The 17,692-nt window shown below is 30.9% G+C and overlaps 3 protein-coding genes across 4 annotated transcripts; 2 read left to right on the top strand and 1 right to left on the bottom strand.

Annotated features, from left to right (window-relative positions):
- Nucleotides 1-784: 784 nt before the first annotated feature.
- Nucleotides 785-1,704, top strand: LOC107634088 (uncharacterized). Its single transcript, XM_016337667.3, has 3 exons — nt 785-1,046; nt 1,147-1,202; nt 1,293-1,704. Exons 1-3 carry the CDS (start codon nt 977-979, stop codon nt 1,413-1,415), a joined length of 249 nt encoding a protein of 82 aa, XP_016193153.1. The 5' UTR covers nt 785-976; the 3' UTR covers nt 1,416-1,704.
- A 3,105-nt stretch (nt 1,705-4,809) lies between these two features.
- Nucleotides 4,810-8,693, top strand: JMJD5 (2-oxoglutarate (2OG) and Fe(II)-dependent oxygenase superfamily protein). 2 transcript variants are annotated; one of them, XM_016331668.3, is made up of 6 exons: nt 4,810-5,455; nt 6,026-6,235; nt 6,616-6,750; nt 6,843-6,986; nt 7,458-7,550; nt 8,157-8,693. In XM_016331668.3, exons 1-6 carry the CDS (start codon nt 4,973-4,975, stop codon nt 8,343-8,345), a joined length of 1,254 nt encoding a protein of 417 aa, XP_016187154.1. In that variant the 5' UTR covers nt 4,810-4,972; the 3' UTR covers nt 8,346-8,693. The 2 variants fall into 2 exon arrangements, 1 of the variants encoding a protein (XP_016187154.1); XR_001617897.3 differs by having other exon boundaries at nt 4,820-5,455; nt 7,458-7,681.
- Nucleotides 8,694-9,112: 419 nt separating this feature from the next.
- LOC107629004 (IRK-interacting protein) lies at nt 9,113-12,019 on the bottom strand. The gene is made up of 2 exons (XM_016331670.3): nt 11,246-12,019; nt 9,113-10,783 (listed from the first exon to the last, which is right to left on the bottom strand). Exons 1-2 carry the CDS (start codon nt 11,456-11,458, stop codon nt 9,254-9,256), a joined length of 1,743 nt encoding a protein of 580 aa, XP_016187156.1. The 5' UTR covers nt 11,459-12,019; the 3' UTR covers nt 9,113-9,253.
- Nucleotides 12,020-17,692: the final 5,673 nt, after the last annotated feature.

Genomic DNA, 17,692 nt, shown 5'->3' with positions numbered 1-17,692 from the left:
AAAATTCAGAAGAAAAACTAATTCAGTTAAAATAAAATAGCATCATGCAATTTATCGCATGTGACATGTATCCATTGCTAGTTGGAAGCTAGAGCATTGGGTTGAAGAAATTTATCAAAAAAGACAAACATATACTCTTATGTAATAAAAATTTAATTTTAATATATTAATAGTATAAAATATTTTATATAGTCATATAATTTTATTTTTTTTAATAATCATTTATATAATTAATATAAAAATAATTAAATAATTAAATATATATGTAAAATGTATCAAAATTAAATTCATATGATAATTTAAAAAAAAGGCGTTGGCCATTTGAAGGGTTCAACTTCAAAGAGAGAGCGAGAGACACATAATAGAAGAAAAAGGAGTAGCAGCACGGCAATGGCGTGATGAAACTGGGCCCACCCAAAATGATTGGAGGTGGGCCCACACTAGAACAAACCAAGCCTTTCTAGCCTTCTTACCAATAGAAAAGAGCCACGTGTCCGTTCATTTCACGCCGCCAACAATCCTTCGAGGATGTCCTTCCGACACGTACCTGACTGTCAAACGTCCCGTATTACCTAGGAATAGTGTTCAGCCGCGTAGCAACTAAAAATGACACGTGGCCCAAAGTTTTCCAATTTTACCCCTAAAAAAATATCTCTTTCAATTTGTAATTTTGGAACATCAAGAGACCTAAAACCGTAAATTCACCTCCAATCACTGTGGAAAACACTAATTTCTACAGAACCCATTTTGCCCCCGTTCCTTACACAGTATCAACATCACATCCCTGAAAACTGAAAAGCATCCCCTTATTTTTTGCCCCAAAGAAAGGGAATAAAAAAAGAGGTTTAAAAAGGAGGAATTTTCAAAAAAGACACAACAAAAAAAAAAACCTTCATTTGTTCTGTGCTGTCTAGTAGTAACGTTTGCTACTACTACCACCACTTTGAAGAGGTTGTGTCTCTTCTCATAAAAAACAATGTCTACAAACATGGCGATGATCCTCACTTTGGTGATTTTTTTACTCTTTGCTCAACCCTCTACCTCAAGTGAGTTCAACAACCACTACTCACTCTTCACTCTTCACTCTTTTTTTTTTTCTTTTCAGGGTTTGTTATGGTTAAAAAATAATTATTGTTTGATATTCAGGTCGTGTATATGGAGCAAACTTGGCAGGAGGCAAGACCATATCAACAAGCATAGAGGTAAAAAAATACATATATGCAATGATGATTTTAAACTTTCAAATTTTTGAACACCTTGGCCATAATTTTTTAATTATTATTATTATTTAGGTTGGAAGATTTGGGAATAATGGAGCTGATCCTAGTGTTGGAAGAGTAGTAGAAGATTCAACAAGAAAAGTCCCAACGGGACCTGACCCTCTTCATCACAACAACAACCCTTTACGCCCTTAATTAAAGTTAGCTACTAATTTTTTATTAAGTAAAAGCTTAACTTTGTTATATATCTCTCTTTGATGGTGAACACTACTGATTATTATTATTATTATATTATTATTATTCTACTTGATGTACATTTTGCTGAATGGCTTCTAAGGCATGTTTTGTGCAATATGCTTAGCTTGCTTGCTATTGTAAATAATCAGAAATAGATATATATATATATATATATCTTTAGTATTGTAGAACACATGAAAAGAATATTAATTAGTAATTAAAACCAATGAATGATACTATTAGTATTAATTGTTTTTTTTTCTGGAATAGGTATGGACTGAGAATGATTAGTGATGTTGCGTGGGTTGTACAGTGAATAGGAATAGTAGTGGAAATTAAAAGGTCACCTGCAAATTAGTACAGTTCTCAGAATTGTTCTTTTGTTTCTTTCATTTTTTGTGAAATATCATGTTCTGGATTTGGTCCAGCTTTTCCACCGCCATCAAATACAAATGACAAATTACAACATCATTTCCTTCAATTTCCAAAACTTTTTTTTTTCCAAAAAATATATATATATATTTTACTACCTAAAATTAATTCAAAATCATATTAACTAAAATTTTTATTTAACTCTTATAATTTTTTAATATTATAATTTTAAATTAATTAACTGATTTTTAAAAAAATATATACTCTGATAATTTTGTAGTTTATATTTTGTTATAAATTGACACGTGAAAATAGTATATGTTACGAATTGTTAGGTAATTTGATATGTTTGGTTAAATATATTTGACTAATCAATTAACAATTCATAATATTTTTATATAAAATATTTTTATAAAATCAAATACTTTGTTATAATTTTATATTTTATGTGTTTAATTTATTCTTTTAATAATTTTATGTAAAATTTTGATTTTTTCAACCTTTGTTATAATTTTATATTGTGTGTTCAAATATGTACAACGTATTCATGAAGATTTAATTGTTGTCACTCATGAAGTTATGATAACACTATTACTATATATATGGAATATTTATTTCTGGAGAAAATATATATTGTACGGACCCTTTTGATTTATGAACAATACGTGAAAAATCTTGGACGAGATCGAAGACGGAGTTTTGATATCTTGAAGAAAGCAACAGCCTCTTACAAAATATATCGTTTTGGTAATCATGTAAATGATATTTATTAGGAAAAGTATAAGGCATCATCATATTATCTGTCAATTTATTGTTAATAATAATTAATTATTATATTTTAAAGATATATATAAAAAATATATTTAAAAAATATATTTATTAAATACAGCTATAAAAAAAGATATTTTAATTAGACATATCTATAAAAATACTTTTATTAAATATAAATATAAATAAAAGTGGGCAGAAATACTGTTAGTAACATAGCAGTAAGATTGTATTTATTATTATCTGCATATATAACATGAATAATAATCAAATATCGGCAGAGTTTTTTGCTTTCTTTAGTAGTATTATTGTACAAAAGAAAAAGACACATCACTCATGAATGTGATTCATTCATTCGCTAATAATGAATGAGTAATAAATGGACACCGTGTCCCGTATTGTGTTCTCCACTACCTTAATATTGCAATGCTAGCATTTCGACAAAAATAAGAAAATAACACCAAATAAGAAAATATCTTTGTACCTGAAAATAATAATAATAATAATAATAATAATAATAATAATAATAATCTTGAATAGACTAGGCCATCAAACTGGTGACGGTGCTAAAATTTATTAAAGTGATACTACAATATACACATAATAGTCTTAATTGAATATTAGTATAATAAATTTATGAAATTAGATCAAATTAAAATCTAAGTGAAGGAATAACTTGAGGTATTAGAATTTCTCAATTTGAAGTTGATTTAATTTAATTTTATAAATTTATCATGTTAACTGCCAATTAGAACTACTAGATATGTGTTGCGACTTGTGATGTCACTTAAAAAATGTCATATCAACAAATTTCGATGTCATTTGCAATGGAAGTGACGGAAGAATTAAAGTGACTAATTTAAAATATTTGAAGGAAAAATTTGATTAAAAAATATTTCAAAAACTAATTTAAAAAAATGAGTAATATTTTGGGAACTAATTTAACCATTTATTCAAGCTAACTCATTTATCCTTTTATTCTATTTTTTAAAAATAATATTTTAATAAAAATATTATTTTTAAATAAAAATTTTAAACAAATAGTATCTTTTTAGTTGATAAATTAAATTTTCAGGACCAAATCATGAAAAATATTGGCTGAAAGTTTTTTTTTAATTATAAAAAGAATTAAATGAATTACCCGTTTAATTTGTTATTTTTTGAATTAGTTAGTTTTTTTTAATTTGAAAGAATTAAATGAATCACCGGTTTAATTTGTTATTTTTTGAATTAGTTAGATTAAATATATTTAATTTAAAATTTAAATAAACTTAATTTTAAAGATAAAATTTACTTATTTAAATAAATAAATGGACTCACCTAACAAATTTAGTCTATCTTAACCTCGGTTCTCAAGAATTAAAGTATGTCTTGCTAGAAAGTTCATTCGAATTCAAATCCTAAATAGACTAAATAATTGTGATATAAAACCTATAGGAAAAAAAAAGGGATGGTGTGTCTTCAACGCACAGAAAAACAAAACAAAAACAAAAATATCTCCATTTCCACTATTCATAGGAAAAAGTAGAGGAAAAAAATATCTCTCCATCTCCACCAATTTATTTGTACGATAAAAATTAAATTAATTATTAACGTAAAGATATTTTACATGAATATTTATATTATTATATTAATAAAACGATTATATTTCATATTTATCAGTTGGATCATTATTTAAAAGAAATAACTTTATTAAAATATTTATATTTTAAGTAATCAATATAAAAAATTATTATCTTTTATGATATAATATTATATGGTGAAAACTCAGATGCAGTCGACTTCACGTAAAGTTGATATCTGAGAGTCGTTAGATGATTTGACTGATTTAACTAAATTTTCATCTAACGGCTCTTAGATATCAACTTCACATGAAGTCGATTTAACCTGAGATTTTACCATATTATATAATTAAATATACATGTAAAACTATTTTAACGATACATTAAAATTAAATTATTATATATTATTATATTAATATACACAAATATTTTATTAAAAACATTATATACACAAAAATCAACATATTTGATATATATATACATAAATTATTTATTTTTATATTTTAATATATATTTTATACATATTATTAATTTAAAATTGATTTTTTATGTAAACTAACATGAATTTTTTATTGAAAAACAGTGTGAAATTTTTTTATAAGATTTTTTTGGTGAGTATAAGATGAGATTATATAAGAGTGTCAATAAATAATTTAGAATAATTAAGATTTATGAGTCTTAAGATACTTAGAGAAATATCTCAAAGTTGTGTCCAAATATCAATCACTTTTTGGTACACTCAGACACACCACAACACTCCTATAAAAACCACGCGCCGGAGCTTTTCTCTCCACCGCGTCGCCGCCGCAGACTATGTCGTCAACCACCACCCCTCACGGTGGAGACTTCGACACGCCGACACTGGACATGGAGTCAGCGGAGCTCCTCCAAACCATATCGGAGCACGGCGGCTACGCCTACGTGAGAATGGCATCGCTGGCGGCGACCGGTGACGTCCGGGCCGCGGAGGCGGCGCTGGAGATGGCGTGGGAGCAGCTGCACTCAGGTCCGTGGCAGTCGGTGCTTCCGGTGTGGCGCGACGCGTACTCGATGGCATGCCTCCACGTGGCAAGGCACCACAACGGTAACGGCGAGTTCAAGGAGGCGCTTAGGGTTCTTGACATGGGGATCATCATGGGAGGGACGCTTCTCAGAAAGGATTTGGACTCTGCGATCGAGAAGGTTTCAGAGAGAGCCAAGAGTTCCCGTAGGGTTTCTGAGGGAAGCTTCCAAGAAGGTTCGGTCAACAACTCCGAGCAACGAAGCCTTGTTCATCCGCAATTTCATGTGTCTCAGGTGAGGTCCTTCCTCCAATTTTTATTTATTTTTATCATGTTCTTGCAAATGTGCAGTATTTTAGTATTTGAGAATCTAAAATGATCAATGTAGCCCTAAAACTATTTTGCAGCTAAAATAACTGCCAAATACAACTTAAGCAATGTAAAAAAATAAATAACAAAATAAAAAATGGTGCCAGAATAGTGGTAGTTTACACAACGACACATCGTGCTATTTATTTTTGTAATGTGAAATTGGTCTCCCCTGAACCCCTTCAAGGGGAAGTTACTATTATGTTTATAGGATGTTTAGTGCTATATTTACAAACATATAGGTCCCTAGAGTATTATTGCCTAAATTTTAGGAAAAGTCGATGTATATTTTTGGAGATAGAGAGGAGAGTAGGGTTGAATTTCACCAAATCTTAGTGGAATTGAGTGTAATAATTTGCGCTTACGTATATAGTGTGAGCAATTGAATACAAATCTTGGATACTAATCCTTTAGTTTGAATACAAATTTCGAAATTTGGCTTTACATTTGTGATATGGCTTTTCTAATGTTTATGTTATAGCATTTTACTCTGTAGGTGCTCCAACTTTTACCTATCAAGTCCCTTTCTTCTAAGATTGTGGAGAAGAGATCTGGTTTGTCGCTGGACAAGTTCTTGAAAGATCATTACCTGGCTGGTTCACCGGTTATCATCAGTGATTGTATGGTTCACTGGCCGGCCAAGACGAAATGGAACAACATAGACTATTTACTGAGAGTTGCTGGTGATCGTACAGTTCCCGTCGAGGTAATTGCTCATCTTCCATTTATAGGTAAACTAAAATAAATATCTTGTTGATGATCCTTTGTACCCACTAGGAATTTTCATGCAAATAATCTATGTGCATTGCATATGGTCCATTTGTATACTCTGTTTTTCTAGGTCCCAAATTGCCTTGTTCAAAATTTCTAGGACCATTTTCAAAGTTCCCTGTTATGCATCTCATGCTACATGCATCTCAAACTAGACTGTTGAAGTTATTTAGCTGTCTACAGGAATTCCACAGCCAAACATGTAAACACACAGAGGGTGGGGGTTTGGAGTGGAACTTATGTATGTATCATACATATTTTTTTCAATATCCATAAATATTGAAAGAAAAAGGGTAAATGCAAAATTCTTTGTAGGTTGGCAAGAACTATTTATGTACAGACTGGAAGCAAGAGCTAATCACATTTTCAGAGTTGCTTCAGCGTATAAAATCCAATGGTGGTTCTCCAGGGGGTCCTACATATCTTGCCCAGCATCCATTATTTGATCAAGTACTTATAGATGAATTTAGATTGTTTCCAATTCAGACTTTTGCCATATTGCATACTAATAATGAAAGTAAATGACATTATTGAAATGGCAGATAAATGAGCTTCGGAAAGATATCTTTATTCCTGACTATTGTTTTGCCGGGGGAGGGGAGCTAAGATCTCTCAATGCTTGGTTTGGTCCAGCTGGAACAGTAACGCCATTACACCATGATCCACATCATAACATACTAGCTCAGGTAATTTATTATGTCATTTATATACTTGCATTACTAAGGTGATGTTTGTGATCTGTGAGATTTGCTTTTCGTGGGTAAAAGAGGGAAGGGAAGGTCTTGATTTTCACTCTTCAAACTCTTCAAACTCTTCCCTTCCCTTCCCTTCTGAACTCCAACTAGAATCACACCCTAAATAAAGTTGTCTTCTGGTCTTCTGGATCGTTGGGATGGACTTCTTGATGTGCCTCTCGCTAGTTAAAGTATGATTTTTAGACTTACTATGGTTCATTTTAAGAAAAACCTTTAATATATGTGGATGATATCGGGGTTTATGTAATATCCTTGTTATTTAAATTGTTTGAGGAAATGTTCCTTTTTATTAATGGAAAAGAGAAAATTGCCTCATCTATAATTCATACTAATAGACATATTGTTCCAAGGATTACTGCGCACCACTTTGAATGTATTTATTGTCATGCTCTATGCTTTCAGGTTGTTGGAAAGAAGTACGTTAGGCTTTACTCAGCATCTTTGTCTGAGGAACTTTATCCCTACTCGGAGACAATGCGTACCAATTCCAGCCAGGTATTTTGTTTGTTGAACTATATGACTGATTGACCTTCCATGCAGTCTGCTTATGACTTTTGCTTGGAAGCATAGCACTATGACTGCATCCCAATCTGAATGGCTGAAAACTCTAGAAGTATTTCATTAATGTAATTCTCTTCTTTTTTGTCCTAACTTTTCTTTTTCTCTTCTTTCTCTGTTCTCACATTATGTGTCTGAGCTTTTATCCTTGCACAGGCCACAGATTGCCCTGGCAGTCAAGTGATGTACTTGCATTTTTTAACCGCAGATCTACTATGAAAATGGATAATTGTGAATGAAAATATTCCTTTTGTAAATCCGATGCTTATTATTCATTAGACTTCTGCTACGAAAAAGTAATATAGAATTTGGATTGGATGGGGTTGTAGTATAAAGAAGGATTTCCATGTTGATTTCCAGTCAATCGTGCTAAATGTGTGTATGGAAAATAAATTTTGTCCATGAATCTTCTATGTTGCACAATGGATACAAATATATCAGGTGTTGATAATTCTTTTTCTTATAATTTTATTTGTGTTTATTATTGTTGCTATTTCGAAAAATGTCTCCCCATGTTGATTGGAATTATCTCTTTGTTTGAAGGTTGACTTAGATGACATAGATGAAAGGAAGTTTCCTAAAGTGCAAGACTTGGAATTTGTAGACTGTATTTTAGAGGAAGGTGATATGTTATATATCCCACCAAAGTGGTGGCACTATGTGCGGTCCCTAACTACAAGTTTCTCAGTTAGCTTCTGGTGGAGTGAGGGTGAATGTTCAGATGCACCCTAATTTGGCCTCACTTTGATGTTCTAGAATTTCATTCTTTCTTAGTGTAAGAACTGAGCTTGTTCCTCATGCATAGACATTTTTTGGCACTTGGTTCTGGTTCTCATCTTAATGATGAGAAATATTTGAACAATTGACTTTGCATCAAATGCTGGGTTGAGTCACCATTGAAAGATGCAAAGTGAATATGCCTATGATTGCACCAATGATATAGTATTAAAGGACAAACGTGTAATAGAGGTCCCCAATTGGGTGTTATGCACTCTAATGCCCTTAAATTATTGATCATGAAAGTGTGTGAAACGCTGTACCAAACCTAAACTAATCTAATATTTTATTGATTGACGTTAATCATACTCTCCATCTGTACTTAAAGCAACTAGTTCGTAGTATTAAATTCCTAAACTAATCAAGCTTTGGCTTTTGCTGCAACATCGCTTCTGGCTATGTTGTTTCTGTTAGGAACTTTGGAAAGCTTCTTTTTATTTGATGATGGGAAAAGATAATAATGAAACACGTCGAATTCTGAGTTCCACGTGAATCACAGATGATTTTTCCACTTTATTTTTAAGGAAGTGTTTGTTTCATTAATTTTTACCCAGGAAATTTTTTTTTTAGTCGTATAACTGAAAATCCAAAATTACTGTGTTGAGAAAACTTGAGAAGTGAAAAATAAATGAAGTTTGATCATCACATTCAGTTTCCTAACATGGTTATTGTACATTCTTTATGACAGAAGTGTATACAGTAATATACTAATATGACATACATTTGACTGAATATTAAATCAATTTGAACAAACCATTACTTATACATTTAGCTACAGTTACTGAAAATGACAGAGATTAAATAAAAAAGCAAGGGGAAAAAAAATTCAATGTGAAAACAAAAACTATTTCCAAACTGTTAACTTAGGCTACAGATTTGTACCTGCAAATAACTTTACACCTCAAGACCCTATCCTGAACAAAAAACCCTGGCATCACCATGATCTTAACCCTGCTTGGACCCTGAGATCTTGGACACATATCTTCCATGTAATGAGGATCAAAGTTTCTATTCTCTTCAACCCTCAAAATTCCCAATGGTGGATTGAAAGAAAATGCAAGCAAATGCATCAACCACATGCATTTTGCTGCCACAAAGAAAGATTGAAGGAGTTGTTCAGGCCAAGGTCTAGTCCAATTTAGAGTTGTGTTAATACAACTCATTTTTTGGTCACAGAACTTGCTAAACTCTTCACTGTAGTACTTTGTTCCCTTTCTTAGAACTTCATTCCAGCTCAAGTTCCTAAGGGAAACAAATGATGAGAACTGCACTCGCTGATCCTGCTGCGGATCCAGCAGTTTTGGGCAGCCATTCTTTTGGAACACGCAATTCTCGAAGTCTTGGTAGAGACATTGGTTTATGAAAGCTTCAAAGTGGTATAATACTGCCTTGGAATACTTGGCACTCAAGGAAAGCTTATATGGTTGAAGAAGCAAGTTCAAATGTTGTGTCAAAGATTGATCAGTTTCGTCGATGTTGTTTATAAGAGTCTTACAGAACTGCTTTACTGATAATCTTGACTCTGATACTATCTGCAAGAATCCTTCTACCATTGCTTCCTCGCTCACTGGCATCAAATTTCCTCCCTTTTTATCAAACTTTTTCTCCGTTTGAGGATTATTGAGCTGTTGTTCACAAAGATGCTGAGAATCCCTTGCTTGCATTGCTTGCCTTAAGGCTTTCTTAAGCTCCTCACAATAACCCTCCAAGTACTCCAGTTTCTGTTTCAGCTCGCCGAGCGAAGACCTCATCTCAGAAACCTCCATTAAGGCCACATCTCTATTCTCATTTGCTTCCATCAACTCTTTCTTCAATGACTCAATAGACATGATTCCCAAGTCCTTAAGAACCTGAGAAACATCCTCAGATTCTGCGCGACTCGGGGAATTCTCATTCTTATTAGTCTTCTTCTTTAGCCGAGGAAACAACCAAGAAATCATCCCCTTGCTTTTCTGTTGAGATTGAATAGACGAATGAGAATCCGTGACCGGGACAACACTAGTGGAACTCTTGCTGGTCCTTGCAGTCTCAAATTCGCTTGTTATGACAGCCGGCTTACATTGATTGCACGACGATACAGAATTGAAGTCCTCCAAGCTGTTCCTTCTACACTGCAAGTATTCATTGGCAGGTGATGATGCTTGAAGAACAGTTATGTGATTTGCACAAGAACTGGTTGCAGATTTGCTATCATCAGCGCCTGCGCATATGTGAGATTCTATGTTGGCAAAACCAGAAGGAAGTCCCTTTCTTGAACTTGATTTCTCCTTGTAATATGGTACAATTGCTTCCATGGTGTGTTCTAGAACATTCTCATCCCAACTATCTGAAATTGTCAGGCTTTTCAAGTGGTTCTGATTATTATAAGCTGGTAGTGGATCATCCTCATAGCTCTGTCAATGATTTTTCCAAATTTAGAAACCCATCATCAAAATTGAAAAAAAGGAGAACAAAAGAAAGAGGATATTAATTTTGAAATTACACTAATTATCTCATAGATATTAAATTAGAAAAAAAAAAAAGAAAAGAAAAAGCGAAGTAAGGATTATGTATATAACTACCACAACAGTGGCATGTTCTTTTATCAACATCACAAGTGACATAGTTCAAGTCTTCAAGAGAAAAGAGAATGATAAGTAGTAATAAATTATAAAACCAAAACAAAAACGAAATCTGGTTTATAATTATTGCTAATTCCACAAATTCTAACACGAAGAACAGAACAAACACATTTCGAAAACACTGTCAAATTACTTTGAACAAAATATCTTTGATAGCATGAATTTGTGCATACCCAATTGAGAAAAAGAAGAGAAGAACAAAAAAAGAAGGCAACTTTACGAATTGGAACATACTGGGGTGAAAACAGGGTAATCTTGAGCAGAGAAATGAGAAACAGGGCGTGAAACAGGGGAAGGTGAAGGGAATCTAGCATTGGATGTGGTGTTCCCTCTCATCAAAGTTGCATGAAGTGCTCTTAGCTCCACAGCTTTGGCTATGGCGTTCTGAATTTCCTGCCTTGACAATTCAGGGTTTCCATTCTTGTCGTTGAAAGCAGTTGAAGCCATCAAAACAGAACACAACAGAGTGGAACATGTACAAATTCTCACAAAGATAATAATATTAATATGTTATTTATATGTGTGCACAAGATAATAATAACAATTTATTGAGGAGCAAAAAGAACAAAAGTGGGGTTATTAAGTGTTAAATAACGGTTGGATTTTACTTTAAAGGCTGTATCAAATTTCGATTCGAGAAATTATTAGGAAAAAGATATTGATACTCTTATTTTTAATAATAGTATTCTACACATGATATTTTTTGTATTATATACTTACATGAATTTATTACACTATCTGTGGATTGGACAAATTGATAAAAAGAAGTGTTTTATCTAAGTGTATTTTTTCAGTGATCAATAATTTTCTTAACGATGTGTTTCATTGATTAGTAACTGTACTATTTGTGTTAAGTTGTAATTTTTGTTGTGTAAAAATAAATAATAAATTTTGAGAGCTAGGTCCTAAAGTTAGAACCTTGGAGAGCCAGAAAAAATGAGATATAGAAGAGGGGGTTACCCCAAAAGTCCAACCAAATTTTGTCTTGGTTGTAAATGGAAAGTGAGCATGTGAAGAGTAAAAGAAAAGGAATTTTAAGACTACTTATTATGTGGAGTGTAGCAAAGTGTACCAAATTGTCCACATATTCCCAAAAAAATAGATGAAATTACAACTTTAGGAGGAGGAGGTGGTGGTGGTACCACTGTTTCACATGATTGCTTTTTGGTACTAAGCATATGAAATTCCATGCCACTATGTTCCACACCACCACCACCACCATATCCCTTTGCTCAAGTAATTTCAGCTTTTAATTTTATTAGGATATTGTGAACCAGATATTTGTTTTGGTGCTCTTCTTATGTACTTGTGTAATCATCACACTGAATGTCATTTAAGTTTATGCAATAGTTTTGTCTTCTAGAACTTTGTTCACTTATTCTTCAATGTAGATTCACTACTTTTTCTTTTTTTTTTCTATTTCATTAGTGAAATATTTTTCTAATAGTTAATTTTTTGTGTATATATTTATAATATTAATAATAAATTATATAATTTGTTCATTCTATTTTCATTTATGTATTTTCAAGTATTTTTGTTCTTGTTTTTTTTTTTTTTTGGTGACAGTATTTTTGTTCTTGTGTATCAATTACTTCGTCCTTGAATTTTCCTCTCTATTATTCAAATGATGCCTAATGCACAATGTAAATGTAAGATCTTAAATAATCCATTATTTGAGAAGCTTGAAAGAAGAAAATAACTTATTTTGATTTTCTTTTTTAATTCATGGATTTGAATTGAACTCAAACTAGACAATAATAAAAGCTTTTAGTTCACTCAAATTGCAAAGGTAACTTTCTTCTTTATTTTTTCCCCACTTTTGCGAATCCCAAATTTAATTATGAAGGTTACTTTGGATGTGGTCAACATTGTCTAATAAAAAAAGAGAGTAAGAATAACAATGAAGCGTGCAAGGTGCAGTTTTTTTCGGCAAAAAAGAAAAAATAAATGAAACGTTCCAAAATGTTGACACTTATCAATTTATTCAATTATCATAGATAGGAGACAGAGTGTAAAAGAAGGGATCAAGTGTTCAAGTGGGCACTCCCTACTATGTTTTAAATTTACATAAAAGCCCGTCACATGCCATATACAAATAACTAACTTCCTTAAGGGTACTTTTGAAATCGGAGAATCTTCAAACTTTTTTCAAATAAAAATAAAAAATTTAAAATTCAGTTCTTCACTATGCATTTTTTTAGTTAGTCTTCATCACTATGTATTCTAGTATCTTTAAACAATTGTTATTTTTTTTTTTTTTGACTTAAATCAACTAAACAAAGAAAAAGAAAAGAAAAATAAAGGAATTACAGTATCGTTTAAAACTACTCTTAAACTTCTCCCAAAAAGAAAGAAGTTCTACGTGATGAAATTGTAACCTCATCGTCATTTTTGCTTTGTCACCGTGTTTGCATCTCTCAACACGCCAATTCCAATGCATGATATCCCTTATTTTGAGTACCAACAGATTAATAAATCCAAAACTATCTTGGTGATTCCGTCTCACAAATAACATCTCGCTGACGCACATCCAAGGCTGAGAGATATCTTCTCCAAATAGCAAATAATTCCCCTTGAAGAATACTATTACTTTCAATCATTCCCAAATATCCCCTTTGCCAACTCCTATTACAATCTCTAATAATGCAAGCAAAACCAACACTATCACCCGAACCAGGATAACTAGTATCACAATTAATGTTAAAAGTACTAATAGATGGGGGATTCCAAAAACCATTTAGAATAGAGGGAAGGGACGTAGGTTGTAATTGAAAAGTATTCCTAAGCTTTGTTTCTGAAGATAATGTCAGACAAATCACTTTTTTCGGAGGCCAAGTCTTCATGAGAATCAAAGATGTCATTATTCCTTGCTTGCCATATTTACCAAAGTCCTGAAAAAAACCTGAATGGAACCAGTTCTTCAAGTCTAGGGGATGACAAGAAATATACAACCTATGCCATACAAGCCGAGCTTTTGGAGTATTTTTTGAAAGAATAATTATAGAAAATTAATTTTTTTTATAAATTATTTTTTTAACATTTTTAGTTAAACTCTAAATGCTTGACAATTTTTTTTTTTTAACTTATAACATTTAGTTTAAATAATCTCTATGCAAGATGATCAGAAATAAAAAAATTGAATCGACAAAAAAATATTTTATAAAAAGTGATTTAATGATATAATGAGATTAGTCAATTCCAGGTTAAATGCTTGACATGAGAATATGAGATCTTATTTGTTTATTTGATAAAGAATTCTTTACCACTCTTCTTACATGTGAAAGTCATACATAATATTATGGGAAACCAAGATCCCTCAGCCAGAGCTTAGGTGGAGTTCAGTAAGATTTTTCAAACTACCACATGATAAGTGTCTTTTCTTGCTTGATTTATAGCATTTGTGGACAATGCTTGAATTAAATTTTGTTTTTATTATGTACAGTGATAGTGATATTGATAGGGCTCAAAGAATGTCACAACTTATTGAACAACTCTTACAAGTATAGGTAGTTTAAAAGCCAACTCATTAGGACATTGATGTTTTTGGTTCTAACTGTAAAAAAGGATCAATGAAGTGATTGAGATGTTTTAGTCTTCTTCTAACAGATTAAATAATTTTGATCCTCCCACCAAACAGATAATATGATTCTTTCTCTATTGTTTAATAATTTTCTATTTATTTACTCTTCAAAATGTTCATCATTTTATTGTTGCCTAAATTATTATCATAAAATTAGTCAATGCTTTTTGGATTTAGTTACTACTTGCACAGAATAAATTAAAACTTTCCTCAACAATGTATTTCAGACAAACTTGCATAGGAGAATAAATGACAAATATTAACATATTAAGATAGACCTCTCTTAAAATAATAAATGTCCCCTAAATAAGGAAGAAATTAAAGAAGACTATGCAAGCATGCATAACTACCTATAAGGCTATAAAACCAATAATAAATGATATTCTGATCATAATTTGATATCTACCCTTTATTCTATAAGTAGTTCCATCTTAATTACAAATCAATATAATCTGAAATTCTGAAGGGAAATAGTCAAAATATAATACTGCATTCTCATTTTATAAATTATGTTATTATTATGGATATATAAAAAATCAGCTACTAAATCAACTATTCAATATAAATAAAATACATGTTGAAATATAAAATACACATTTTTTTTTTAAAGATAATAGGTTATATTTCATTAATTATTAAAAAATGAAATACAAAGATGTCCAAAAGCAGGACAGCATAATAAAAGGTGGGGATTTTCCAAAAACACTATATAATTTAAGGAGTCACTCAGATAAAGACGCCTAAAACGTGTTTTTTAAAGATGTTTTTCAGTAATTAAAATTTAACATATATAATCGATTAAATCATGTTATTTTTGTCAAAATTAGGCTAGACAAATTGATTTAACCGAAAAAATGGTGAATCAAATCTTGAATTGGTCTAAATTAATATTATTTTTTTATAAAAAATTACTACAATACCTTTATTATAGAAAATGATTAAAATACTCTAATTATATATATATATATATATATATATATATATATATATATTTATTTATTTATTAATTTTAAAAATTCTAAATCCTAACCCTACAATAGAAAAATAAAGGACTAAAATTTAAGATTCTCAAAATTAATATATATAATAGAAGTATTTTAGTCATTTTCTATAATAGGGTATTGTAGTCATTTTCTATAAAAAATAATATTAATTTAGACCAGTTCAAGATTTGATTCACCATTTTTCGGTCAAATCAATTTGTCTAGTCTAATTTTGACAAAAATAACACGATTTAATTGATTATATGTGTTAAATTTTAATTATTAAAAAATATTTTTATAAAAAGACATTTTCAGCGTCTTTATCTGAGTGGCTCCGTATAATCTATATATGCTTAAATGACAAATATTGTAAATGTATAGTAGTGCTAATCTAAGGTTGAATACACTATAAGTCACCTTATGAAAGAGTTTAATTTAGGGAAACTTTTCCCTTGATATCATGTGTTTCTGTCTTTATCAAAGGGGGACCAACATTTATGTGTTACTTCCTCTATCAAATGGGACCAAAATAAGATACATCATTGTAAATAGGGATCAATTTAGGTGTAAGGTTTTTCTCAAGGAAAGCTATATTTATGTCTGTTCTTCCAATAATTTATTTCATTGGCAAGGAGAGTAGGGGACACCAAACAAACCCTTAAATAATAAGTTGGATGAGGGAAGCCCTATGATCCCACACTAATCAAATTCAAACAAAACAAATCCCTTAACTTCTCTTCATAATTCAACTCATCATGCATACAACTTTACTTAATTTTGCTATCATAGCCTTTGCATGGTTATGAATTATATCAAAGTTAGCCCCTCTTTGGAGAAACAAGGACAAATAAATATGGGACCAAATTGTCCACAGCTATTAAACAAAATGTGGCATTGTACTAGAAATAACTATTTGATGTTATAACATGAATTAGAAAAATCTTTCTTAAACGCTTATTAAATTAGGTGATATTGGAGAATCGTTAAGTGATTTGACAAGTTTAACTAAATTATTATCTAATGATTTTTAACTATCAACTTTATACAAAAACAACAGCATTAAATAGTCAAACTGTTATTTTTCATTTTAAATTATACCATGTTCAATTAGTATAATGTTATTGTTAACTAAGTCTAATCAAATTGGTCTAACATCAATAAAAATCAATTATAGGTAACATTATTCCAAGTCTTATTGTTTAACTTAGTTAGATTTGGGTTCATAAAATGACTTGGATGTGTAACATTACTCAGTTCAATTAACACTTTTAGATGTTTGTATAGTATTACTTTAGAAAAATACTTTGCATAAAAATCTAGCAAATTCATTTTTGTTGTTTTGCACACTCTTTTTGGAACAGAACATGGGGTGTACCTTGGTTGTAACATTGTGTGTTCTCTATCATTTTCTCTCGAAATCACAGCTTAGCTTGAAAGAAACAAGTGAAAAGAATTCGGTGTCTCTTTCTGGGTACCCTCAAGGAACAAAACCAAGTACAAGGAACATCACAGCAATAAGTGTGGTTCACTTCGTCTAGCATAAAATGACAAGATCAACATATCATCTTCGATGCATGGGATATAATATAATATGCTGTACATTTCTTGGTTGTCTTTATCAATAATTTTGACTGTTATTTTTCATGCTTTCTTTCTTATAGATTGATTCTGTATTTCTGTCATTCGGAAGAAGTAATTAATGGTGTTTTTGGTGAATGATCTGATTTAATAAAATGGGATTAAGAAAAGGAAAATAAGCTTGGTTTGATTGATGCAAAGTTTACACTATTCCTTTTATGATTTTCCTCTTAATATTCATCAAGATTGGTTTTCTTTTTAGTGTCACATTTAGTTGATAAAATGAAATGGTGGAAACAAGAAAGAAGAAAATTATGGCGAGGGAGGGATGACCAGATAAGAATCTTAAGCCAATAAAAATAAATTTAAGATTTGTTTGATATAAATATTGTTTATTTTAATTAATTTTTATACAATTTTAAAATAAAATCCTTGTATATCATGAGTAAAAGTCTTATGAATTTAAGTTTAAAAAGAAAAGGAAAAATAATGAAGGATGAATAAAAATGAAATAAAAACCAAAGTCATATGACTTGTAAA

This window comes from Arachis ipaensis, chromosome B3 (assembly GCF_059453495.1).
Source record: "Arachis ipaensis isolate K30076 ecotype BB chromosome B3, ASM5945349v1, whole genome shotgun sequence".
NCBI lineage: Eukaryota > Viridiplantae > Streptophyta > Magnoliopsida > Fabales > Fabaceae > Arachis > Arachis ipaensis.
This window is presented reverse-complemented; position numbering and strand designations above follow the sequence as displayed.